At 45.8% G+C, this 27,656-nt stretch overlaps 1 protein-coding gene across 4 annotated transcripts in view; it reads left to right on the top strand.

Moving 5' to 3' along the window:
- The window catches only part of DPP6 (dipeptidyl peptidase like 6), a 1,161,897-nt gene that overhangs the window by 951,050 nt on the left and 183,191 nt on the right, over window positions 1–27,656 (top strand). For all 4 annotated transcript variants that reach the window (XM_039472700.2, XM_074378865.1, XM_039472699.2 and 1 more), the window contains exon 8: window positions 17,721–17,841. In XM_039472700.2, coding sequence (XP_039328634.1) covers window positions 17,721–17,841 — 121 coding nt within the window. The remainder of the gene's footprint in view (window positions 1–17,720; window positions 17,842–27,656) is intronic.

Here is a 27,656-nt window from a genome sequence, read left to right as displayed (position 1 = left end):
ATGCAATATTGAATTAGGCCAATAATAACCTTAAAATGGCCTCTGAGTGTTCATGAGAGGAAGAATCAGAGGTCTCTCACTTTAAATCAAAAGCTAGAAACGAGTAAGCTCTGTGAGGAAGGCATGTCAAAAGCACCAAGATAGGCCAAACGCCAGGCCTCTTGTGCCAAACAGTTAGCCGAGCTGTGAGTCCAAAGGAAACATTTTTGAAGGAAATTAAAAGTGCCGCTCCAGTGAACATGTGACTGATAGGTAAGTGAAACTGCCTTATTGCTGATATGGAAAAAATGCTCTGGATAAAAGATCAAACCAGACACAACATTCCCTGAAGCCAAAGCCTAATCCAGAGCAAGGTCCTAACTCTCTTCAATTCTGTGAAGGCTGAGGGAGGTGCGGAGGCTGTAGAAGAAAAGCTGGAAGCTAACAGCGGTTTAGGGAGAGAAGTTGTCACGTAACGCAGAAGTTGAAGGTGAAGCAGCAGGTGCTGCTGCAGAAGCTGCAGCAAGTTCTCCGGAAGAGCCAGCGGAGGTCACTGATGAAGGTGGCGACAGCACACAACAGGTTTTTAATGTAGACAAAACAGCCTTCTTTTGGAAGAAGATACCTTCTAGAACTTTCATAGCTGGCGAGGACAAGTCAGTGCCTGGCTTTAAAGCTTCGGAGGGCAGGCTGACTCTCTTCTTGGGGGTTGAAGTATCTGGTGACTTTAAGTTGGAGCCAATGCTCATTTACCATTCACAGAAACCTGGTACAAGGAAAAGCTCAGGGAGGAGAGGTGGGGAGGAGGGGAGAGCACAGAAAACACAGTGACCGTAGCCAAAGCAGTGGATGCACTTATCAGGACTTATTAGTGATGAGAGACAAAATGCCAACTTAAACTGGACTAAACAGAAAAGGGAATGTCTTCCGTATCTGGGAAGGTATGGCATCCAGGGACTCAGATAGCATCCTGGGATGTGTCTCTGCTTCTCCCTTGTGATTTTCCCATCCACCTGTCTCTGAAATCGCTGGTGGGCATCACCATCCATCCATTGGCACGTGTTAAGTTCCTCGAGTTGTCTCCACCCTATCTCCCGTGTCCACTGTGGTGTCGAGCTCCGGGGATTTCACCTGTCAAGTAGTCTCAGATCCACTCACTTTGCTGCTCTTACAGCCAAGCCCTGGCCCAAGCCACTGCTGTCCCCCATCTGGCGTGTCCCGCAGGTGTCTGCCCTCTACTCTGCCCCTAGCAGCAATGAGGGTGGTCTCAGAAAACAGAGCTCTCACCTTCTCCCTCGTTTAGGATGCCCTGAAACCACGGTGACAATCAGCACCTTTCAGTGACTCCTATTGCTTTCACACAGAAGCAGGGAGCCGGGAGTGTAACCTGTAAGATCCTGCGTCACATTCCCCTGCCACTTCTCCAGCTTGTCCTCTCACCACCTGCCCTGGCCCAGCTGCTGTGGCCACCTCCCTTCCTCCGAGGAGTGTCCTTCCTTGCCTTTTGCCCAGGGTCTCGGTGAACGAGGCTCCCTCTCCCGCGATCTCTCATTCCCTTTCTTCCCCTGAGTAGTGTCTGGTCACCCGTAGATCTCAGCTCAGCTGTCACTCTCAGGGCAGACCTCCAACCACCCAGACAAGACCCTCAGGGTGTCCCGTTGGCACTTTCTACACTTCCAGCCGGGAGAATGTCGGCATGCCTGGCCAGACCACCCTGTCATCAGCCCCCATAGGCTCAGTGACCCCCTGTGAGGAGGGGGGAGGTTATAAAATGCACAGACTCGGGCGGGGCCCGATGCTGGTTCCTGCCACTGCTGTGCCCACCTCTCTGTGGCCCTGGATCCGTTACAAGGGAGGTGCCGTCTCTTCAGTCAGCTAAGAAATTCTGCAGCTCCTGTGTTATAACTAAATAGCTTCAATTGGACACTGAACATGTACTTTCAGATGCCCAGAAGCATAATTTTATTTTGAGAACTTTTTCTCAGCTTTGGAAAAATAATACATCAGAATTCTACAAGTTAAAATGTGGATTCAGGAGCTGAAAAAGATCCCAAGGGATTTCTCTGGGTGGGTGACTCTGAAAAGGATTTTTTTCTTTACCATTTGAAAGCTGCCTTGATGGGAAAGTCTTTATAGTGGTGTTTGGGCTTTTCATCTTGATTTTGGTTGACCTTTTGAAAGGAGGAATGATGTGAGTACTTTCTGGTAAGAAGAGCAATTTTAGATTACCTACAAGCATTTCTCTTTCTTGGCATTACAGTCTGCCCCTTGGCATTAAATCCTGTATTAATTTGCTGGAGTGGAAAATGATGTAATACATTATACTGGTTTTTGAAGGAAAGGGCAGAGGGGAAAAGTGGTAAAGTAAGGGAACTACAAGAATCCTGTGATTAAAACGTGGTCCTCTGTGGTCAGGATTGGATAGGTTGATGACACTTACTATGCTAATAATATATTACCTTTAAAAGTGCTTCGTAACCTCCAGGATTTTCGCCCATAAATTACCTCCTTTCATCCTCTCCATAACACCAGGAGGCAAGCACGGCAGGTGTGATTATCTGTAGTAGATGAGAAAAATCAAAAGGAAGAGCAGTTTAAATGATTTGGGCCATATCCTAGAGCTGCCTAGGCACGAACCGACGAAAGAACCCAGTGTTCTCGATTTTAGGCCGATGGATTAATCATCGGCCTAAAATATGAAATACTCAGAATACACAGTTTTAGCCATTGCAAAGATGAAATGAGGCCTCGCATGTCAATTGCTCAGCACTCGCCAGGCCCCTCGGACACGCCCTGAGGGTGTTTGCGGATGCTGCTGCTGAGCTCAGTAAGAATCACCAGGAATCTTAAACTGCCCATTGATCAACAGCTTTGGCATCTCCACTGTATTAGTCCATTTTTACACTGCTAATAAAGACATACCTGAGACTGAGTAATTTACAAAGGAAAGATGGTTTAATTATTTCATAGTTCCACGTGGCTGGGGAGACCTCACAATCATGGCAGAAGGCGAAGGAGGAGCAAAATCACATCTTACATGGCAGCAGACAGGAGAGAACTGAGGGCCAAGAGAAAGGGGAAGCCTCTTATAAAACCGTCAGATCTCCCAACATGCAGGAATTGTGGGAGCCACACCTCATGATGAGATTCGGGTAGGGACACAGCCAAACCATATCATCCTCTATCCATCCGTTTTCCAGGTAGTGTTACGAGCTAGTATAATCAAAGGCTGTGTATTTTTCCAGTTGAGCAATACACAACCTTTGTAAAAGGGGAAAAGGCCAAAATATAGGGAATGTGAGGGCAAAACAGTGTCAATATTTAGAAGCCCACAGATTGAGTGGTCTGTTCCTGAAGTAGAGCACTGGGTACACTGAGAACGACTCCCAGCAATTTTAGGACTACTTCCATGAGAAGAAGCACACAATCACGTGTATATATACATATGTTATTCACCTTTTAGCGCAAAGGTAACTGGGCTTTCCACTACCATCGTTTTCTGTATACAAGGCTTGAAGACCAATTATATTTTATTTCCAGCAGTCTCTTCATGTAATCTCTGCAAAAAAAGTCTCTTTCCGTAGGATTTACTAACTTTTTCTTCAGTGTTCTCTGCCTATACTCTGGTCAGGCGAGCGCACTGCATTCTTAGCAGTGCTGGGTATCATTTGTGTTCAGTCTTTCATAATCTGATAAACAAAACATTGTAATAAGATTTCTTTTTGTTATTTTTAGCACTTTGTACAGCTTTTTGATTGACCTGTTTGTGTCCTTAATATACATATTTACTGCTCAGTGCACATGATTCATCATTTCCACTTGTAGGAATTCATCCCAGGGAGCTGTCAGAGACACAGGCAAAAAGTTATGTACCAAGAGGCACACAATAGTATTTTTAGTACAATAAAAAAAAACAAAAGATTATACATCAAATACCAGGGGGTTAACGAAATAAAGTGTCATATCTCTTCAAAGACATGTCTCGAAGAATGTTTAATAATGTGGAAAAGCAGCTGGGCACAGTGGCTGACACCTGTAATCCCAGCTCTTTGGGAGGCCAAGAGAGGAGAATCACCTGAGTTCAGGAGTTTGAGGCAGCCTGGCCAACATGATAAAACCCCATCTCTACTAAAAATACAAAAATTAACCAAGCATGGTGGTACATACCTGTAATCCCAGCTACTCGGGAGGCTGAGGCAGGAGAATTGCTTGAGCCTTGGAGGCAGAGATTGCAGCGAGCTGAGATTACACCACTGCACTCCAGCCTGGCTGACAGAGCGAGACTCTGTCTCAAAAAAAAAAAAAAAAAAAAAAAAAAAGTAAAAATAAAATAACATGGAAAAGCATTCCTAATATAAATTAAAAAGTATGTTATATGGCCTCCAGTTTTATTAAAACCTCCCCCACCAACACACGTACATCTTGAAGGAAATAAAATACAACCAAGTTGATTTGTGTATGTTTTTTAGAGATGGGATCTCACTCTGCAGTCCAGGCAGGAGTTCACTGCAGTCTCCACCTGCTGGACTCAAGCAATCCTCCTGCTTCAGCCTCTCAAGTAGCTGGGACTGCAGGCATGTGCCACCACACTCAGCTAATTTTTTAATGGTTTTGTTGTTGTTGTTATTTGTTTTTGTAGAGCTGGGGTCTTACCGTATTGCCCAGGCTGGTCTCAAACTCCTGGCCTCAAGTGATCCTCCCTCCTCGGCCTCCCAAAGTGCTGGGATTACAGATAGGAGCCACCACGCCCAGCTCAAAGGTTATTTTAATGTAGTAGTTTGTATATGTATGAGCATGATCTGTAGGACAATGACATTTTTCTTTTTTTTCCATATATTCCACAAAAAGCAAATACTCGTCGTCACAGCTCGGTGACTGTTGCTGTGCTGTTTCCTAGCTCACAGCTGGCCAGACTGATTCTATGATCTCGAGCCAACAGTTCACTTTTCAGAAAACCCCAGCACTCCTTTTCCAGCCCATCTTTGGTGTTGGTTTATCTCTCTCGCTCTTGTTATTAATTCGTCGTAGTTTTACTTAAGAATTAAGTCTCAGAGTTCCCACCATCATCCAGTTTCTGACATGAACCCATGGAAGGCCGGCCGTTCCGGAAGCTTGGCCTATATTAGGGGCTTGACAACTACTTAGAAGCACCCACCAGGGGCCTTGTGTGGCCCAAGCAAACATTCTGCCTCCACCTGAGTCCACACTCAGCATCAGCTGGACTCAGCAGCCTCCCGGGCAGCAATGGTTGGCCCGCAGGGTGGCATCACACATGTGCGCCTGCAGTCTTCAGTGCAGTGATCCCCCAACCACACAGGAGCTGCCTTCTCCCCCAGCCCCACCACCGGATGACAGCTCGGTGCAGGGAGCAGGACATCCACAGGTGGGTGTGGGAATCTTCCCTGCCTGATGCATCTCAGGAGTCCGGGGTGTGGCTTCGGGGCCCAACCAGGAACATGCACAAGGGTCTCCAGATTGGGAGAAGTGGCAGTTACAACTCCCTCCCAGAACTCATGGTTCCCCTTATCCCAGTGCAAGTTATCATAAATAATGCTGTCATGAAGAGAGGTGATAGTCAACCCTCATCAGGTTTCCAGGGCAACAAAAGCAGGAAGTCAGCTGACGGTCAAATTCCATGCAGAGAGGACCACTTTAGGTTCTGAGTGTTAGCGTGTTTCTTCGATCTTTAGCCACACTTGGTCATCCTGACTTGCTGTTATGTGGCCTATTGATGAAACCACTTGGGACCACAAGTGACATTGGTAGCACACCCAGAAATTAAAGCCGTGCAGAGACACGAGCTCACCAGGGCTCCTTCGGTTGTTCTTGGAGGCCTTCCTCCCCCTACCTGCTGGCAGCTGCTGCCGGAGAACCTGCCGGCTTCCCTGGTCAGCCTTCTGCTTTCTGCAGAGTCTCTGTAAGAGAGATGTCAACCAGGTTGCAGATTTGGAGGCAGAATTCCTGTGTCCTGGTGACATGTTTTATATGCATAGAGTGTTCCAGTGACAGGAGTCACCTGCAGGGTTGAAGTGGTCTCCAGTGAAGACTCTCCTGTGCCTCAGGAGCGGTTACTTGGGTATGAACATTGCTAGACCGATGGGGATGGCCACTTCCATGGCCAGCCAACCTGTTCTGTGCTTCGCCCTATAAATGACATTTTATATCACATGCAACAGGATCTTTCATTTTTGTTTACTGCAGAAATGTCAGTAAATGGTTCCTGATATAATTAGCTTGATCAGGAAATGTGGTCACTCAAGAGGAGCCGCGGAATACGAGGATGAGTGCAATTGCTAAATAGTCACCACTACCTGGATATGTCCTTGACATCAGGAAAGCCGCTATAATGTGTCAATTAAAGAAACCTAGCCAATGTGATAATTGAAGTTTTTCATTAACGTATAGAGAGAATCTATTTCCCCACTTGATAGTAACATGTTGGATTCACCATGAATGTTTCATTTCCTTTCCATGATAACTAGTTCTCCCTAGGCTGGATATGGTGGCTCACGCCTATGGGAGGCCAAGACAGGAGGATTGCTTGAGGTCAGGAGTTTGAGACCAGCCTGGGCAACAGAGCCAGACCCCCATCTTAATTTAAGAAGAAATGATAAATAAATAAATACATAAATAAATAGGTAGTTCTCCTTTTCAATAGAAAGTTGGTAATAGCATAATTAATTTGCTGAATATCATTTACTGGTGTAAATATTAATGTAACTTTTGGATTTGACAAAGTAAAAGATGAAATAAATCTCTTAGAGATCATTCAACCCAACGTCTTATGTTACAGTGGAGGAAATGGCATTAAACAGTGTTGAGCAACCTGCTCAGAGCTGGGCAGCCAGTGGTTTCCAACAGGAATTCAGAGTTCCATTTCAAGTCGAAGGTTGTTTCTTTTGTCTCATCCCAGCTTCATAGTATCACTATCATTGTGTCAAATACTGAGCTATGCAACATGTTTCCCTTTGGCCTTGATTTTCCGGGACTAAAAACCAAATTGTGCCTAATTATAGTAATTATCCCATCCCTGGTTCCTGATGTAATTAGCCCCCTCTTTAGCTATTTGTAGCTTTTATCAAAACCACTCTGGGAACATGCAGATTGTGTTTTTATTGTAATCTATTTTGACTTGGTTTAAGAAATATTCATGGTATAAATTATCACTTAATACACACACACACACACACACACACACACACACACACACACATACACACACACTCACACTCTTCTCAGTAAGTTACCTGGAAGTTGCATTAACTTTTTAATTTGTCTTTTTAAATTCTCTTACTGAGGTAAATATTCATGAAACTTTTGGATTTATTTGACTTTTGGAAAAGTCAATTAAAACCTCAGTTAGTTAAAACCCAGCCAACTCACATGCTAAACCCTGGCATAGTTTTTCTGTATACAACATACATAGAAAAGAATAACAATAACACAGACAATATCAAGGAAAACAGTTCCTGGGAGTGGATATAGATTTGATCTAATCCCTTTTCATACATCCACACCAATAGTTTTGGACAATGAAACCTAGTGATCTTAGCTGATACAAGGTCATTAGTCAATAATATTTCCATCTTGTGTACCTCATTCTAATAAATCAAGAAAGTGCAAAGACTGGAAATATTTCCCTAATAGGGACTGAAATTGCAAAGATCTCTTCTTTAGTTAGAAAACTCACCAAGAGAGTGTATTTAACTGAAAGTTCCCAATCCTCTAGAGGATTCCAGTGTATTCATTTGTTTTCATGCTGCTATGAAGAAACACCAGAGACTGGGTACTTTATAAAGGAAATCGTATTTGTTTCTTCTTCCCCATGACACACCCACACCCTGTAGATTCTGGCTCCTAATTTTTTTTCAAATCCATCTTCTCTTAGATCTCGTTTTCTTAGTTTGTTCTCTCACTATTTCTTAGGCCTCCCCACCTGCAGCCTTCTGCCTCCCATCTTCCCTCCGCCATCATGGCCATATTTCTGAAATGCAAATGTGATGATCTGGCTCTTCCATGACTTTGCTTTCCAAGTTTACCCATCCCAAAGAAAATGAAGCCCCAGATTTCCTGGAACACAAGGCTTCCCACAGCCTGACCTGTCCCCGACTCTTGCTGCATCTTTTCCCACCCTGCATCCCTACCCACTCAGTACTTTACAGCTCTTCCAGCCTCCTTGCAGTCCCCTGAATGCATCAGATCTGTGAGCCTTTCCGCACATGGGTGCCGACATCTGAAGAGTTCTCCCTTCGGCTCTCCCTTGCGCAGGCTGAATGGGTTCTCCGGGCCCCTCCTCTAAAGACTTCCCTCTTCACCCCCAGGGATCGCTTACTGCCCTCATATTATATGCTGCACCTGGACCTAGGAGAACAGGTGCATGCCTGATCAAATGTGGTATCTTTAATGATCAGCAAATGTCAGGTACACAGATGCATGGGTTGATTGGTTCCAGACAGAATTTACTCAAAAAGAGAACATTTTTTTTTTCCCCAAATGACCCAAACTGGTTTTCAAGATAGCCCAATATATTATGCCATTTTAAAAATTTTATTTGCTTTTTAGGTGACACATAATCATTGTACTTATTTAATGTGGTACAGTGTCAGGTTTCTTTTTATTTTATTTTATTTTTTTGAGACATTGTCTCACTCTGTCACCCAGGCTGGTGCAATCTCAGCTCATTACAACTTCTGCCTCCCAGGTTCAAGTGATTCTCTGGCCTCAGCCTCCCGAGTAGCTAGAATTACAGGCGCCCACCACCACACCCAGCTAATTTTTGCATTTTTAGTAGAGGCGTGGTTTCACCATGTTGGCCAGGCTGGTCTCAAACTCCTGACCTCAGGTGATCTGCCCGCCTCAGCCTCCCAAAGTGAGACTTCCTCTTCTTTAAGATCTTTTTTCTCTCTGCCTTTGAGTCACATCCAGGAAATTCTTCATCCCTGCCACGCTCAGCGGCACTGATCTCCTTGTGACTTACTAGGTTTTGCCCATTTGCTTTTTCAAAAATTCCAGATATTCTACTTTCCAGAGGTTTCCTTTTTTGGTTGTGAATTAGAGAGTCGCAGTCTGCTCCCATCACTTAAGACTCCTTCAGTCTTTTTCTTCAAACTCGAGTACAGAGGCGACTGTGGTGGCATGTCTGAGAGAGTGATGAGCTTACTACACACGGGTCTTATCTGTGCCAGGGTTGGCTTGGTTACATCCCAGCCTCTCCAGAACAAGGATGTTCTGCTGGGATCTGGGGGCTCCAAAGTGGACCGTATGGGCCGGGAAGCGAGCAAAATGTCCATCCTACAAATGTGCATGAAATTAAAGATACACAGAAGTACCATGGCCGCAACAGTGGTAGGAAGGTTGGAACACAGAGGAAAAATGACACATGGACCCTGCTCTCATAAAATTTGAAATCTAGTCAGTGGAGAAGACCAGATGAACCCACAGAAGAAACTTGGGTACAAAGTGGGAATGTTTAATAGAACTCACTCTGCTGAGGACTTTGTCCACTGCCCCAGCACGGACCTCACTCTACTGGCGAGGTCTGCTGAGGTTACTAAACATTTGTAAAGGGTCGGCTCTCCGCAGAGTTGGCTTCCAGCAGGCATTGGGCAGGGCCCTCCGTGGCGGCCGGGCACCTGGCACGTGGTTCCCCTGCCTCCCTTCGCCTGGAGTCGCTGCTGCTCCTCCACAGGTCACTGTCCCCACCAGCCGCGGTGGTGGAGTGTTCAACAGAAGCAGGAAATGCAGTCTCCGGAGGCTGTGCGGATTGTCCTCACTCTGAAAAGAGCTCATTTGTGCTTGAGTGGACATTGCTTTAGCGTCAACGTGGAGGCCTCTGTCTGTGGGCTTCAGGGAGTGCCAGGGACCAGACTGCAGAGCCGGCCTCATCCTGCGCGCAGGCCCGACCTCCCTTACCCTCTCCCTCGAGCTCTCATGCCTGCTTCCCACAGCCTCTCGGCCTGTGGGGTCTGTTTTGTTGGTGAGGCGGGTGTACAGCACCATCACAGAAGGGCTGTAATGGATGAAGATTGCTGAGGCTCCCTGCTGGAAGGTTGGGAGCTGAGCAGAGGCTTACAAGGGGCCAGGATCTGGATGGGAGCTGGGAAAACAGAGCATTTGGGTGAGGAGAAGAGTGAATAGATAGAATGAGGAGAGAACACAGCTGCACCGTGCCCAGGAGAGGGGGCACCGGCAGGCAGGGCTCCCGGGCCAGGGCAGCGTGGAGGAAGTGGAGACAGTGGTCTTGCCTGTCCTGGAAAAGCCTGTGAGCGTCCCCATTGCTTGCTGCTGGGGGCTGGACGCTCCCACGTGAGGATCATAAGGCAGACCTCCTCATTCTCCTGTGCCTGATGTACATCTGAATATGTTTTGGAAACCTGAGCATTTACCTTGTAAAAGCTTTCTGGGCCGGGCGCTGTGACTCATGCCTGTAATCCCAGCTCTTAGGGAGGCAGAGGTGGGAGGATAGCTTGAGCCCAGGAGTTTCAAGGCCTGCCTGGGCAATATAGCGAGACCCCATTCTCCACAAAAAGAAAAAAAAAAGACAAAAAAATAATAAGAAGGAGGAGGTGAGGTCTGATGGCAGAGTGCACAGGATAGCAGCCCCCACCACCCGCTGCAGCAGGACTGGGATTCCGGTGGATGGTGGGTTCGGGCATTTCAACAGCGTCTCCAGCTGCAGGGCTCCACTGCAGCAGCTGAGTGGAGGCCTCAGAATCCATCACAGATGCAGGTACTGGCTGAGAGCGCACAGGGCCCATAGGGCAAAGGCCACCCTAGAAAAGAGGTGGGCAGCGCCTTCACCAGAAAGGACTGCAAGTTTTGAGCTGGCCAACAGGGTTCTTGACTGATGCAACTTTCAGTGAGAAGGGCCTCCTACCAGTGTGAGCCAGCGGTCACCAGGGAGCTGACTCACAGAGCTCCCGGCAGGACTATTTCCTGAATAAGCCTTGAGAAGAGGGCAGAATGGGGCCAGCTGCTGCCGCGGCTGCCATGTCTACTGAGACAGGCCATGGCAATGACAGTGGGACATCCTTCCATCCCCACCTGGTTCTTCTGTGTGGGTCTCATGAGTGTGAGCTTCCAGCATCAGGTTCCTTCTGGGTGAGAAAGAGAATGTGAGAGGCGGCGTTGTGATCACAGAGTTGTTTGTGGTCTGGTGCATTTTCAGTTATCAATCCATCAAGATGCAACATGGCGTCGTCGTGAGACCACAAGTCCTGGAACCTACTGCCTAAGGTCCGAACCTGGGTCCTTCTTCTGTTAACTGCTGACCTTGGGCAAGGCATTTAAGTACCGCGTACAGCCTGGCTTCAATCCCAGCCCCACCCCTGGCCCGCCAGCTGTGGGGCAAGTTACTTAACAGCTCTGTGCTTCCATGTCTTATCTACAAAGCAGGAATGATGGTACCTGCCACACAGGGTTATTTTTAAAGATTAAGATAGTTGATGCTCCTAAAGTGTTTTAGAAGTGTCTGCCCAATACATACAAAAATTTACCTGAAATAGATCAAAGACCTAAATATAAGCAAAAACTGTAAAAATCACAGAAGCATAAGGGAAATGTTCATGGCCTTGGATTTGGCAATGGATTTTTAGCTGTGACACCAAAAGCATGAAAACGAAAAGAAAAAGCAATAGATAAGCTAGACCTGATCGTAATTAAAAGCATTAATCCTTAATGTTCTAGCTTGGCTGACACCTGCTGTGACGCCTCTTCTAAACCCTTCAGAGAGAATGGATTTGTTTTATAAAAGAGAGTAACAGCAGCAGATGTGATTGAGCGTTTACGTCAGGCCAGGCTCTGGTTTATGCACTTTGAGTTGGTTGACTCACTTGCTCTTCACATCCATTTAAGATTATGTTCTATTGGTCAGGTGCAGTGGCTCACACATCCCATCCCAACATTCGTGAAGCCAAGGCAGGAGGATCACTTGAGGCCAGGAGTTCAAGACCAGCCTAGGCAACATAGGGAGACCCCCATCTCTACCCCCCAAAAAAAAGCCAGGTGTGGTGGTGTGTGCCTGTGGTCCCAGCTACCCGGGGGGCTGAAGCAGGAGGATTGCTTGAGCCCAGGAGGTTGAGGCTGCAGTGAGCTACGATAACACCACTGAACTCCAGCCTGGTGACAGAGGAAGACCCTATTTCCCAAAAACAACAACAAAAGATGAGGTTTTATTATTATCTCTGCTGACAAATGGAGAAACTGAGGCACATAACAGTCCAGCAGCTGGCCCAGGCCATCCTCTGTGCTACCAGCATGTGGTGTAGACACTATCGTGTAGCCTGGAGCACAATGAGCTGGGTAGATCCAGATTCCCACTGTGAATGGGGACTCCCAAGCACGCTGGTTAGGGCCAGTGACGTCCCTAACCCTGCATCATGGGATCTCAGTGACTTCTGCAGTACTGAAAGTCACATTTTGATCGGGTTGCAGACTCAAGATTTAAACTTTATTCTGAAGTGAGCAGAAAGTTATTTCAGATTTTTTAAAAAATGCTTTAGAAAAACTGTGTTTCCGTAAAGACGTATCTGGACTGCGACGTATGAGATAAATTGGGGACAGCAGCAGGAGGCAGGGAGTTGAGTGAAGGCAGCCTGTGGTCGTGAGCAGCTGCAAGTGGGAGGGGTGAGGCCTTGGGGTGGCACGTGAACGAATCCAGACAGTCAGGCCCCTCATAGGGAGGCTTCGAGCCCCTTTAGGACAGGAATCTCAGAAACTCAGAGGAAGCCGATTGCTCTGCCAGCCGTGTGCATAGTGGATGAAAAGTGAGAACTCAACCACGCACCCCAATATTTCATCTCAGCGCCCAGGGTTTCTCAGCCTCCTAGGGGTTAACATCGCAAAACCACAGGCAGAACCTGACGCTCTGTCTTCTTTTCCTCAGATATCTTAATTGGAATATCCAAAGGAAAATGTGAGGTGCGGTGGCTCACACCTGTAATCCCAGTGCTTTGGGAGGCTGAGGTGGGGGGATCGCTTGAGCTCAGGAGTTTGATACCCAGCCTGAGCAACATGGCAACACCCTAGCTACAAAAAAATACAACAATTAGACGAGAGTGGTAGCTGGCACCTATAGTCCCAGCCACTTGGGAGGCTGAGGTGGAAGGATCGCTTGAGCCCAGGAGGCAGAGGTTACAGTGAGCTGAGATGGAGCCACTGAACTGCAGCCTGGGTGACAGCGAGACTCTCTCTCTCAAAAAAAAAAAAAAAAAAAAAGGAAAATGTGAACGATCTTCAGAGCAAAACATACTCTTTATGCTTGTTCTTTCATTTCCTTCCACTAGAAATAAAGCTAAAGCAAAAAAAAAAAAGGATTTAATATCCATCACAGCAAACTTTACTAACTCAAAATAATAATTGGCTATGGTCTGATTTGATTCAAAAATTCATTGTAAGCTCACAATGCATTTTTTTAAAAGCTAAAACTTAGTAATACATTGTACCCTTAGGCAAACTCATAAGAACAGATGCTGAAATTAAATTAGGATGTATACTTGTTTCTGGAAGTTTTCCAACTCATTTCTGGCTGAAGTGAATCCTTGCAGAGCTAGGAGGCCGGAGTAGGAAATGAGTACCTGCTACTGCTTCTGGATCCATCCCTCCATGAAAACAGTCTAGGGAAACAGCCCTTTTCTTATTTTCAGTAAAAAGCGTTCCATATTCATGCTATTTTCTGTATTATGCAAATACCTTCTCTCTACAGCCTCTTAAATGATACTGCAATATTTTTCCTGGAATTTCTTGAAAGAAAACAGCTGGTTTGATCCGTACTCTTGGTCTGCATGCCCGATTTCTGTAGGCACTGGGTATTTGCAGGCTGAGCTGCATCAGGTTCTAAGGTTCCCACAGGGATGTGGGCAGAGAGTTGAGAGGCAGGAAACCCAGGGCAGAGTTGATCACTGATCCATGCACCGGAGAGTACGCTGTGTAGGATAATTTATAGCTTAGGAGCTTTGGGAGGCATGAGGTAGTCTATGGGCCACAGGTTCTCAATTTTGGAATCACCTGGGATGTTTCTTTACAATGCTGATGCCTGGATTCCATTCCTAGAGATTCTGACTTTTGGTTGGGCTGGTGGACTGGGCATCAGGATTTTCAAAAGCTCCCTAGGCCATGTAATATGCATCAGAATCTGAGGACCACCAACACAGTCCATCTTCCTGCTCCTCCTCAGAGAGGGGGTGACTTGCCTGAGGTCAGAATTAACAGTATTTTCCAGTGTACCCCAACTCTGCAGCTGATTCTTCATCACACAATGCCCCAAGAGAACAGTTTGAGAGCAACTTTGCCTCATCCCGCAACGTCACCCCAGACCTCAGGTCACTTCCCATGGTCAGCAGGTTCTTCCTGCAGACTCCCTGGCTGGTCCTCCTCCATCTCCATGGTTAGTGCTCCTCAGATTATGGCAACTGGCTTCTCGCATTCGGGGCCTGGCTCCCTTCTCTTTGCCACACTGTCTGCCTCCATACTCAGCTTCAGGAGACTTGAGTGTAAACACATTGCCTCCTACTCTCACTTCTGTCAGGGACTTCCCATTGCCTTTGGAGTACCTTAGTGTGGCTTGCAGACCCTCCAGGAGCTGGCTCCTGGCCTCCTGAGTGTCCTCTCTTGCCCCTCCTGCATGATTCCATTTGTATGAGGTCCCTGGAGTTGTCAGACCCCTAGAGACAGGAAGTAGGTGGGAGTACCAGGGGATGAGAGAAGGATGGGTAGTTATAATCGTATTTAACAGAGACAGAGTTTCAGTTTGGGAAGATGGAAAGGTTCTGGAGGTGGATGGTGGTGATGGTTGCACAAAAATGTAAGTGTATTTACGGCACTGAACTGCACACTTAAAATGCTTAAAATGGCAAATTGTGTGTGATGTATATTTTATCACAGTAGTAGCTTTTCTCAACAACTTTCTGAGGAAGGCCTTGCCTGGTCTTTTGCCTGAGTTGGGCAGTTCTGTTTTCTATTTTCTAAACTCCGCATTGTTCCCTGTTAGACCATTGTCCTGTTTAGAGTCTGCCATCTTTACAGATTGTAATTAGAATAAAGGGACATTGGAGTTTTCGCCTGTTTGCCACTGTGTTCTCCCGTGAATGCAGAGTAGATGCCCACTTCGTAATTTTTAATAAATGTTGTTGAATGAATAAAACCCAGATCTACAGTGTCCCAGCCCATGAATCTTAATTGGTAGGAAAAACTGGATGGCTAAAATACTCAATCCAACTTGATATTGTATTAGTCCATTCTCACATTGCTATAAAAAAAAAACTACCTGAGGCTTGGTAATTTATAAAGGAAAAGGTTTAATTGACTCACTGTTACGCAGGCTGTATAGGAAGCATGGCTGGAGAGGCCTCAGAAAACTTTCAGTCATCGTGGAAGGGGGAGCAGGCACATCTTCCATGGGGGAGTAAGAGAAAGAGAGTTGGAGGGGGGTGCTACACATTTTTAAACAACTAGAGCTCATGAGAACTCACTCACTATCACAAGAACAGCAAGGGGGAAATCCACCCCCATGATCCAATCACCTCCCACCAGCCCCACCTCTAATATTGGGGATTACAATTTGACATGAGATTTGGATGGGGACACAAATCCAGACTGTATTATTCCACTCCTGTCCCCTCCCAAATCTCTTGTCCTTCTCACATTTCAAAATATAAACATGCCTTCCTAACAATCCCCCAAAGTCTCAACTCATTCCTGCATTAGCACAAAAGTCCAAGTCCAAAGTCTCATCTGAGACAAGACAAGTATTTTCTGCCTATAAGCCTGTAAAATCAAAAGCAAGACAGTTACTTCCAAAATACAGTGGGGGCACAGGCATTGGGTAAATGCTTCCATTCCAAATGGGAGATATTGGCCAAAACAGAGGGGCTACAGGCCACATGCAAGTTCAAAACCCAGCAGGGCGGTCATCTTAAAGCTCTAAAATGATCTCTATTGACTCCATGACTCACATCCAGTGCATGCTGATACAAGGAGTGGGCTCCCATGGTCTTGGGTAGCTCTGTCCTGTGCCTCTGATGGGTTCAGCTTCCTCGGCTGCTTTGGTAGGCTGGCACTGAGTGCCTGGGGCTTTTCTAGGTGCATGCTGCAAGCTGTCAGTGGATCTACCATTCTGGAGTTTGGAAGACAGTGGCCCTCTTCTCTCAACTCCACTACGCAGTGTCCCAGTGCGGTCTGTGTGTGAAAGTTTCAACCCCACATTTCCCCCTGCACTGCCCCAGTAAAAGTTCTCCATGAGGGCTTCACCCCACAATAGACTTCTGCCTGGACATCCAGACATTTCATACATCCTGAAATCTAGGCAGAGGCTCCCAAGCCTCAAATCTCACACTCTGCACACCCACATGCTTAACACCAAGTGGAAACTACCAAGGCTTGGGGCTTTTACCCTTTGAAGCAACAGCCTGAGCTGTACCTTGGCCCCTTTTAGCCATGGCTGGAACTGGTGTGGCCATAATGCAGGGCACCATGTCCCAAGGCTGCACAGAGAAGCAGGGTGCTGAGCCTGGCCCACAAAACCATTCTTTCCTCCTAGGTCTCCAGGCTTGTGATAGGAGGGGCTGCCTCAAAGGTCTCTGAAATGCCTTGGAGCCATTTCCCCTATTGTCTTGGTGATTAACATTTGGTTCCTTTTTATTTATCCAAATTTCTGCAGCCAACTTGAATTCTTTGCCAGAAAATGGGTTTTTCTCTTCTACCACACAGTCAGCCTGCAAATTTTCCAAACTTTTATGCTGTCCTTCCCTTTTTAAATACAAATTCCAGTTTCCAGTCATCTGTTTGCTCATTCATAACAGAAGTGATGTTGGCTGCCATTCTCAGTAAGTTCCTTATCTCCGTCTGGTCTGAGACTGCCTCAGCCTGGACCTAATTGTCTGTATCACTATCAGCATTTTGGTCACAGCCATTCAACTAGTCTCTAGGACGTTTCAAACTTTCCCTCATCTTTCTGTTTTCTTCTGAGTCCTCCAAACTGTTCCAACCTTTGCCTATTATACCCAGTTCCAAAATCACTTCCACATTTTCAGGTATCTTTGTAAGAATGGCCCACTCTCAGTACCAAGTTTCTGTATTAGTTTGTCCTCACGTTACTATAAAGAACTCCTTGAGACTGGGTAATTTATTTTAAAAAGAGGTTTCATTGACTCATGATTCTGCGGGCTATACAGAAAGCATAATTGGGGAGGCCTCAGGAAACTTTCAATCATGGCAGAAGGTGAAGGAGAAGCAGGCACAACTTACATGGCTGGAGAAAGAGGAATAGAGCACTGGGCAGGGGTGGGCTATACACTTTCAAACAATCTCATGAAAACTCCCTCACTATAGTGAGAACAGCAAGGCAGAAATCTGACCCCACGATCCAGTCACCTCCTACCAGGCCCAGCCTCCAACACTGGGGATTACAATTCAATGTGAGATTTGGGTGGGAACACAAATCCACACAAATCCAAACCATATCAAATATTAAAGTACCTAGAAGTATCAGACCACAAATTGTCCATTCATGGTAAGTGATAACATTGGGTAAAGAATGTGGAGTTTGAGCCTCTGATTGATCCTTACATGTATATTCCGTTGGAGGTGGGTAGACCTCCAAGAATTCTGAGACTGCCTTTGTTCTGTCTAATAAATACAACAGGAAAATAAAAACCAGGCTGATGAGCTCAGATTTTTTTAAGAACAACCTATTTATAACCACTTCCTTGGTTAATACTATACTTTTTTTTCTCTTTCCAAATTAGATATTTATTTTTGAAAACAATATCTACTACTGTGCACATGTTGGGAAGCAGGCCATCCGCGTGGTCTCCACTGGGAAGGAAGGTGTGATTTACAATGGCCTCAGCGACTGGCTGTATGAAGGTAAGACACAGGGAAGGGAGAAGAAAGGAAGATTTGTGGTTGCTGTCATTGCTGCTGCTACGTTAAAATTGTTTTTTTTTTTTCTTTTTTCTTTGACTTTGGCTGTAAATTAAACTCCAGTTTCTTGAGATTTTGCAAAATTTCAAAGATTTTGTTGGAGCTCTCAGGAGCATCAGGCTGTTTTCAGGGGCATGCACTGTCATGCACTCACTTGGGGCAGATGTGCCAGGCTTTGGGCTTTGCGGGGCCCTGCAATTCTTTTCTGAAGGGCCGGAGACCTGTTAATGGGAGATTTATTATGTGAGGAGGTGACTTCCGGGAATGTTCAGGGACTGCAGATGCACGTCTCTACCCGACTCTGGGACGTGAGTGCCTTGTTTTGCGTTGGGAAGGGGACAGCTGGAAAAGAAAGAATGAGTTACATCTTTCCTTCAGAGTGACTTGCTGCTGAGCACGCCTCCGCTTTGCTGGACGCTTTCTACCACTGGTTGGCCTTTGGCACCAGAAGGCTCTTGTTTTGTACGTTATTAAGTAACTAGAAATCCGAGGGAGAAGTTCTTTTCTTACACTTAGTTACTCTGTCTCCATGCTCAGGACCCTTCATCGTAACAGTCGCAACCAGGTATGGATTACTATTAGCTGCCAGGCACTGTTGGAAACATTTTGTTTTCTGTCACTTCCTTCCAGCCTCCTTCTTAGTTTGTTCAGGCTGCTGTAACAAGATGCAACAAGATTCCACAGACTAGGTGGCTTAAACAATGAACATCTATTTCTCACGGTTTTGGAGCCTGGGAAGTCCAAGACCAGGGTGCTGGCAGACCCAGCGTCCGGTGAGGCCCCTCTTCCTCACTCGCAAATGGCCATCTTCTTAGGTCCTCCCTGGCAGAATAGAGAGAGCTCTGGTCTTTTTATCTCTTTATAAGGGCACAAATCCCATTCATAGGGGTAACACCCTCATGACCTCATCACCTTCCAAAAGCACCACCTCCTAACATCATCACTTTGGGGATTTAGGCTTCAACATACACATTTGGGGGAACACAGACATTCAGTTCATAGCACTGTCGTAACAAGGTTCTATTTTGCAGGTGACATGGTGAGGTTAAATAATTGGCTCACATTTACACAAGGGTAAGGAATATTTATTGGGGAAAGTCATTGTTCAAAAAGGACAATTAATTACCTCTTTAAAATTCCACATGTAACTAGAGTAAGCATATGCCTTCCAGCATGACACCAATGAATAACCCAAGCTCTCCTCAGCCTCCTGGCCTGAGACCATGTGGTCACAGCAATAACTCACCCTGTTAGGCTAAGTCAAGGGAGGGTCAGGGAGATTCTGGATGCTTTCTCAAGCCAGTATCACTTTCTCGCCGTGCTGTGCATGTCTCATGCTGGGATTCTGCATTTCAGTGGCTTGATGTGTCATAAATTATAAAGCAGATGGATACGCAAGCTTAGTATTACCTCCTCGCATAATTTCACTGAAGCCATAAAGTTCTATGACTTGATTTTTAATTTTTTTAAATGGAGGAATAATTTGTACACAATAAAATGCACATTATAAGGACAGTTTGATGAGTTTGGCAAATGTATGTGCAATAGTGCCCCAGTCAAGACGTAGACCATTTCCATCAGTCTAGAAAATTCCCTCAGTCCCTTTCCAAGGGCTTTTTCCCTAAGTCTGTCTTCCAGAGACTGCCATGATCCTGGAATCTAAGCGGCTCATTTTCTAACAGACTTACTGGAACCCGGGCATCCACTTGAGGCTGTCCTTGCCTGTGTGGTCACCTTGGAAGCCCCGTGTTTATTCTGATGTGGCTGCCAGTTCTCAGAGCCTGCTGAAGAGTCCAGTTTCCTCCCGAGCCCCAGGAGATTCAACCCTGAGATTTTATTGTCACATGAGTCTTTGGCCACCCTGTTAAAGCCACTGGAATGAAAGAGGGGACATAGTCTGCTATGGTTATGCCTGTTCTGTGCAGAAACAGCCCTAGAAAGGGTATACCCCAAGATGTCCCCAGCTCCACCAAAGAGGCACAGCCAGCAGCACACAGGGAAACTCCAGAGAAGCTGCACCTCTGTCCGGGGTGCAATCCCTGTGCCTATGGAGCTGATCTGCCCCCTGGGCTCAGTAGACTGTTGACAGTGAGGACTCTAAAGCCCCATGAGTGCTGCTCTTGGGGAGAGAAAAGGTTCTTATACCTGGGAGCAACTAGAAAACTGAGTCCTGTTTGCTCCCTGACATCTGAGATCTCACTAACAGCTCTTTTGCTTCAGTGTGAGATCGGCTCAGTATCTGGATAGGGAAGGAAATCCAGAGGCTAGAGACCAGAACATGAGTGGTTCAAAGTAAGGCCGTGGAACTGTAGGGACCCAGGGAGGAGACCTGGCCCAGTCACGGGACGTGACAAGGGTCTTCCACTCCACAGACCTCGACATGCTCCTCTGTACGTAGGAAGAATGCCCTCAACACTACACTTTCTGAGGACTGTGTGAGACTTTGAGTGGAACGCGTTCAGCACGTGACACGGTCAGCGAAGGACAGTTGTTGCTGTTTTTCTGACAACAATACAAATAATGTAATGATGATAATTTATGTAGTTATTACTATTATTGTAACTATTTGTTAATACTGTTTTTATCACAAAGGAAAAAAATGTTTAAAAAAGAGAAAGGGAGGCATAGGTATCAAGGCCATGTTCCCCAAGGGGTCATTCTGCCACAGGGCATAAATTGTCTAACCTGAAAATTCAAGAGAGATCAGTGCAAATAATAATGACCCAAGGTGTGCCCCCTGCCCCTAAGAGAAAAGGCCCCTAGAATATTGGCTGCAAGAGCTTAGGCATTCTTAGGGACTAATCTCCCTAAAAATTCCATAACCAGGAGATTTAAAATATCTTTTTTAGTATCTTCTTAATAAAATAAAAAGTTCATTGCTTTACCATTCAAGTTAGGCTTTTGCTCTAGCAAATCCATTGAAAGGACTTTTTTCTTCAAGGCATTTACACAAAATTGTGTTGATGTGATAACAGAGCCCTAAATATTTTAAATCAACCACAGTTGATGTGGCAGCCTAATCTACTTAGTGTTGTTCCCTGGAAGGTTTATATGCTTTGATTTCTGAAGTTGGGAGCACTGGAGCCCTGGGGAATCTTGCTTCCTTTTTTAATAATGGGAAAGTAAACTTTGATGATTGCTTTTGCCTACTCAGTGACTTAACTGTTTCACTTCCAGACTCTTCCTTTATTTTATTTATTTATTTATTTTGAGATGGAATTTCACTCCTTACCCAGTCTGGAGTGCAATGGCTCAATCTTGGCTCATCTCAACCTCCGCCTCCTGGGTTCAAGCAATTCTCCTGCCTCAGCCTCCCAAGTAGCTGGGACTACAGGCATGCACCATCATGCCCAGCCAATTTTTATATTTTTAGTAGAGACGGGGTTTCGCCTTGTTGACCAGGATGGTCTTGATCTCTTGACCTCGTGATCCGCCTGCCTCGGCCTCCCAAAGTGCTGGGATTATAGGCGTGCGCCACTGCGCCCGGCCCCAGACTCTTCCTTTAAAAAAGTTCAGGGATGGGGGCGATTAGAATGAAAATACTCTGAAGCATTTGCAGAGGGGCTGATTCGCTTGGAGATGTTAGTGCTAAGAAGGCAAGCTGTGTGTGTGGGAAACAGCCACTGCAGTCCATAGCTTGTTGGCAGAAAAATGCCTTATTGACTTGTTTCCTAGAAAGGATCTTAAACATATAAAACATTTCAAAATATTGGAGACTGAGGGAGAGAAGAGGTGGGAGCCCCATGGAGGCTGCTGGGAGTCTCCATCCCTTGACCTAAGGTTTGAACACACAAAGCAGGGAAAGCTCCAGTTTGCTGAAGTAGTTCCCACACACCAGAACGCAAGCTCAGTGCTGGCTGTGAACTCAGTGCTGGCTGTGAACTCATCATTGGCTATGAACTCAGCACTGGCTGTGAACTCATCCTTGGCTGTGAACTTAGCACTGGCTGTGAACTCAGTGCGTCTGTCTTGCTGATTCTCTAAAGACAGTCCTTTGGCTTATGGTGGTCACAAACTGATTTTGATAAGCAAAATGCATATCTTCATTTTATTATTCTGGGAAAATGTCATAAAATTACATGGAATTTTGATTTTAGAGTTTGTGTCCTTTGTAGGGACATGGATGAACCTGGAAACCATCATTCTCAGCAAACTGACACAAGAGCAGAAAATCAAACACCGCATGTTCTCACTCATAGGCGGGTGTTGAACAATGAGAACACATGGACACAGGGAGGGAAGCATCACACACTGGAGTCTGTTGGAGGGAAATAGGGGAGGGACAGTGGGGGGTGGGGAGGCATAGCATGGGGAGAAATGTCAGATATAGGTGAAGGGGAGGAAGGTGGCAAACCACACTGCCATGTGTGTACCTATGCAACAATCTTGCATGTTCTTCACATGTACCCCAAAACCTAAAATGCAATTAAAAAAAGGTTAAATTACGAAAAAAGAAAACTAAAGACCACTTAATAGAGTCCTACAACTTTTTAAAGTTTATTAAAGTTTGTTTATTCATAAACTAAAAGTAAGATGTTACTGAAGATTTTGAGGACGGTGAGTGAGTGTTCCATTAAGAAAGTGCACTTTGATGCAAGGCTTAGTAATTTTGCAAAGTTCCTGGTATGTAGGCCTATGAACAAAGAGTTGGAATTCTCTAAGTGCTGATGAAGGTTCTTTGTTACTGCTGTTACAGGGTTGGTTGTGTTTCCAGTTGCCACTCTTTGTTGATAAATTACTCTTAGCTCATCTTCATTATCATCATATGCATGAGCTATAATGGGACAGCACAGAATTTTTGGCCAATAATTTGCTAATAATGACTTTAAGTTATTAAAGTTTCAGCTAAACAATGAGTCATCCATACTTCTACTGCCAAAGCAGTCATATGCGTATGCATATACAAAATGCATATAATTATTCAGTGATGTGCCATTATCATGGAATGACTCACAGCCCTGTGGAAAGCTGGAACATATTGGGGTCACAGGAGGACAACATCTTTCCTCGTGTATATAAAAGATCTTATCCCCTCACAGGGCAGTGGAGGTAGAGTGGGGGATGATGAACTCGAGAAGATATTTATAGAGCTCAGCCTGGAGTCATCAGCCCGTGAGCACAGGGAAAGTGAGAAAAGGGCCCGAAGGGAATTTATTTCATATCTGGTTTGGCATGGATGAAATTCCAGGGCTGGATTTTTCTTAAGTAGTCCGGAACATAGAGGTAATTGAAAAATGTGATCAGCTCAGGAGACCCAGTTTGGCACGAAGCATTTCCCCATGCACGTCAGCAGGAATCATGTTAGATGGGACTCCAAGCCACCTGGTGCTGGTTCCGCTTACATGGCTCTAGGACCCACGCGGTCAGGTAGCCCCTGATAAGCAGTGGCCAGTGAGAAGTCTCCTGCCAACAATACTCACTTCTACTCCACCCTGCCCAGCCCACCGTCCTTCCCTGGACTCCGTGGCACCCTCCCCATTCTTTGCAGCCCTGCCCTGACTCCTGAGGCCCCCTCCTCCCGGTCACAGCCCTTGCTACTGTCCCCAGGGTGCCACCATCCTGGTTCCACCTACCTGGGAGCCCCTCAGAGAGACTGTCTCCACTCTCCCACATTAACTGCTGCCTTCACTGGGTGGCCAGCATGGAGGAAGTGGGGAGGTGGCTCATCTGGCCAGAAAGGAGCTCTTTCTAGAACAGCTGCTGCTGGAGAGAGGATGAGCGCATCCTGAGTGGGAAGTCATTCTCGTCTGTGATGTAGCCAGCCTGCTGTGCAAAGGGCAGAGCTTTCCTGAGCGAGCCCCTCAGTCCTGCCTGACGATCGCCAACCCCGGTGGTGTGACCGTTACTCTCCCTCTGTGTGTCCTGCTCGTGTCTGGGGACTGCCAGGCCAGTGTGAGGCAAGGCCGGCTTCGCACTGCTTTACAGTTTCTCAAAGCATCTTTAAGGAGTCAGCACTCATGACCTAAGAGTTTTCTCTTCCAGTGAAGTGCTCCAAGAGGCACCAGCCAAAGGTCAGGTGGGCCCCAGGCAGATGCATTTGAGTTAATGAGGTTTCCGGGTGGTGCCATCCTTGCTTTATTATCTTGAGTATTCAAGGAGGCGGAGCGCATGCAGGAGTAGCCGTGGTATAGTGTAGCAGGTCAACGTGGATTTTCACACTGCCATGGAAGAAAAAACATGATTAAACTAAAGCACTTCTGGGGATCGTGGAATGGTTCTCAGGGTCTGTTTTCCTCAGGAAGCACATTCACCGAAAGAAAAGGGAGCGCTGTGTTCATCCAGATTCCCGTAAACTCTACATCCCATGAAAGCAGAACAAACTTACGTAAAAGTAATATTTCACATGAAGCTTGCCTGTTGGCTTCAATTACATTCATGACATATTAGATAATTTGCACACTTTGCGTGCTTCGTGTCACGCTGATACTCAGTGTGCTGAGCACCTATTTCCTGCGTGTTATGAATGGACCAGAACCAGCTGTGACCATCAGTAACGGTACGGTCTTCAGTGAGTAGCAGCAGCCGTGGACTGTTAGATGCAGTTGAAGAAAATCTAGCACACTGTCTTCTTATCTAAGAAAGCATTTCTACTGCTGCTTCTGCTACTTTTCTTTAGAGACAGGGTCTCACGATGTTGCCCAGGCTGGCCTCAAACTTCTGGGCTCCTGCCTTAGCTTCCTGAGCTGCTGGGGCTGCAGGAGCCTGCCACTGAGCCCAACCACTCATGCTATTTTTAAAACTCCCTGACATACATTTGGAGACTGCTATTTGAGGTGCTTATAGAGGCCCCCTGCAGTGTAGATTCTTGATTGGGTTCTTCAAATATTAACTGCCTCTGAAGCACCTGGCTAGGGCACTTCAGCTGCCAGCAAACTGCTCCCAGATAGTAGAGCAAAGTGGATTTTTACACCCATCATACATTGTAGTGGCCATAGGGTATTTTTAAAATAAGTACATTGGGAATTAGAATGATGTTCAGATATGTACATTACTATTTAAACCGTAGATTTGTAGTTCTTTGGCCCTCACGTTGATTACATCTCTTATTTGCATAATGGGAAATGTTTGGTTAGACGTGGACATCGCTATTAGTAAATTGGCAAAAACTTGTGATTTGCTTGACAACGCTCCTTTGTGGAAGAGCAGGGCAGAGTCTTTGTAGTGAAGGTGCCTGTGTTTAAAAAAAAGCTCCACCACATAAAAGCTATATGAACTTGGATGAATATTTGACCTCTTTGTGTCTCTTCTGTCTTGTCTGGAAAACAAAGATAACAGCAGTATATGCTCCATAAGGTCACAGAGGAAATTAAAATAAGCTAAAACTCATAGAGCTCTTAGCACAGTGCCTGGCACCGGTCAACTCTCAGGATTGGTGGTACAACTAGGACTGCTTTACCTTGTAATTTCCCGAACTCGGTAAAATAAGAGGTACCTGCTCAACTGTTTCATCTGCATTGTCAGGAATCAGAAGTGTTCATGTGTAATTAATGATACCCATCAGTGTTGAAAACTCTTAAGTTCTATTCACTCATAAATTATTATCTATAGTATGTTACATGAAAAATGCACTGAGTTCCCAGTCATCCTAGAAACGCTATTGATACAGTGTCAAACACCTCTTCAAGAGCCTTCTGTCCACGTTTAGATTCCCCAAGCTGAAAGCACACTCTTGTTTGCCACCGACGCCTGACAGAGAGACAGCTGTTTTCCTTATGAGCCCCAGAGTTCTCGTGACTTGGTAAAAATTATGCCTCATGATATCTTACAAAAATTGAGTACTTAAAAAAATTATATTCCACTTCATCTATAATTTCTAAGGGAGGATATGCGAGTAAAAGTACGGATGAAAACATCTAAAATGTAATCAGTGACTGGCGAAGCTGTCAGACCTGTGAGGTACTGTGCAATGGAGCGCTGGCTAAATCAAATAGCAATCTTTCTGAGCAGGAGGCTGAATGCTTTGGGTATTTAATGTAACTGCAATGAGTATTTTCCTTGTGTGGCCCTAGTCTACAACTCCGTAAGGTATTAATGATCTTGACTTGATGAGCATGTGAATTTTACCTTGTGGAGAGACAAGGAGGAAAAGCCGAAAGCTGTTCCACGGAAAGTCAGTCGTCTCTCCAGGAAATGGCTGAGACGGCCTACGAGGTCCATTCCTTCTGTGCTTCTCCGACCCTGTGAGAGATTTCTGGGTTTCTAGATTTCTGCAAGGATCGACATGAAAACAGTGTTCTAAGGCAGGAAATGAAAATGTCAGGAGCATAACATAGAGAGTGATTGTCACGAGTAAGTAAGGCTGGCTGCCAGCGTCATCTTAGCGTCCTGGGTCCAACTGCATCTGTGCCTCACTTGATCCTGGGTCCCACCAGACCCTCCCCTCCCACCCCCTGCTCTCAACATAGCGATCACGGCATCATGGCTGCCTCAGCTCCAAACTTGAAATCCAGGTAGGTCTCCAGGAAACACCAGCACATCCTAATGCACCATCTCTCTGTCTCTGCGGTCATGAGTAGGCTACTCTCTTCTTGCTGTGGCAACACAGTGTCTGCCCTCAGTCACCTATGTTCATCTGAGTTTCCTTGAAAGAATATCACATGGCTATTGATTCTCTAATCACAGAAGGAGGGAGCGTTGGAGCTGACATGGACGTTAGCAGTCATTGAGTCCAGCAGTCGGCAAACTGTGTAAACAGCCAGGTAATAGAGTCTAGGTTTTGCAGGACATAAGGTCTTCTTTGCCACTGCTCAAGCCTGCTGCTGAAATACAACAGCAGCCACAGACCATAAGCAACAGATGGCATGGCTGTGTTCCAGTAAACTTTATTTGCGGACAGCGAAATTTGAATTTCATGTAATTCTCAGATGTCATTAAAGTTCTTTTTCACCAACTATTAGAAAACGCAAAACCAATTCTGAGCTCTCGGGTCATACAAAGGAGGCAGCAAGCCAGATTTGGCCCCAAAGCCACAGTATGCCAGTCCTAGTCGGTCTGGTCATCACATTCACAGACGAGGCTGCTGACATCATGTCTGAATTCTTCCAGCTCTTGTCGTCTGAATCAAGTTTGTTGTAATCATTTCAAATTTTGCCTCCAAATAAATCTAGTTCCTTGAAGTCAAGAACTGTATTTTATATTACATGTTTCCCGTAACACCAAGTGAATCTCTGAGTTCTTAAAACATGTTCAGAAAATACTGTTGAATGAGTTAATTCACAGAGAGAAACTCGTATATTCTAGAATCCTCCACAAGAAAATCACATTGTTCCTCCCTGATCACTCTCATCAGAATTTCCATTTCCACCAACTTTCCTCAGCAGAAAAACACCTGATTATCAAAAAGCAACAGTAATTGTTAACTCCATTTTAATTATGAGTTTCACTTTTTATTCCCAAGGATAAAGGAGAAAGGTGAAGTAAGGTTGGGAAGGACGTGGTCTTCTTACTGGGAGCCTGGGGCACAGGGTCACAGCTCATCAGACGCTAGACCGAACTAACAATAAGTCACAGTTTGCATACTGAATGAATAGAGTAGGGATAGCAGTAGCTAACTCTCAGTGAGTCTTTCATCCATGCCAGTCCTTACGTAAATAAACTTCTGTAATCTCTCAAGAACCCTATGAAGAAAGCTCTACCGTTGTCCCTTGGTATCCTCAGGAGATTGGTTCCAGGAGCCCTACTGCTCGCTCGTCTTCACTCAGATACCAAAGTCTGAGGATGCTCAAGTTCCTTATGTGACATGGCTTAGCATTGGCCTG

The sequence above is a fragment of the Saimiri boliviensis genome, chromosome 10, assembly GCF_048565385.1.
Source record: "Saimiri boliviensis isolate mSaiBol1 chromosome 10, mSaiBol1.pri, whole genome shotgun sequence".
In the NCBI taxonomy this organism is placed as follows: Eukaryota; Metazoa; Chordata; class Mammalia; order Primates; family Cebidae; genus Saimiri; species Saimiri boliviensis.
Note: the sequence above shows the minus strand (reverse complement) of the source record. Positions and strands in the feature narration are given on the sequence as shown.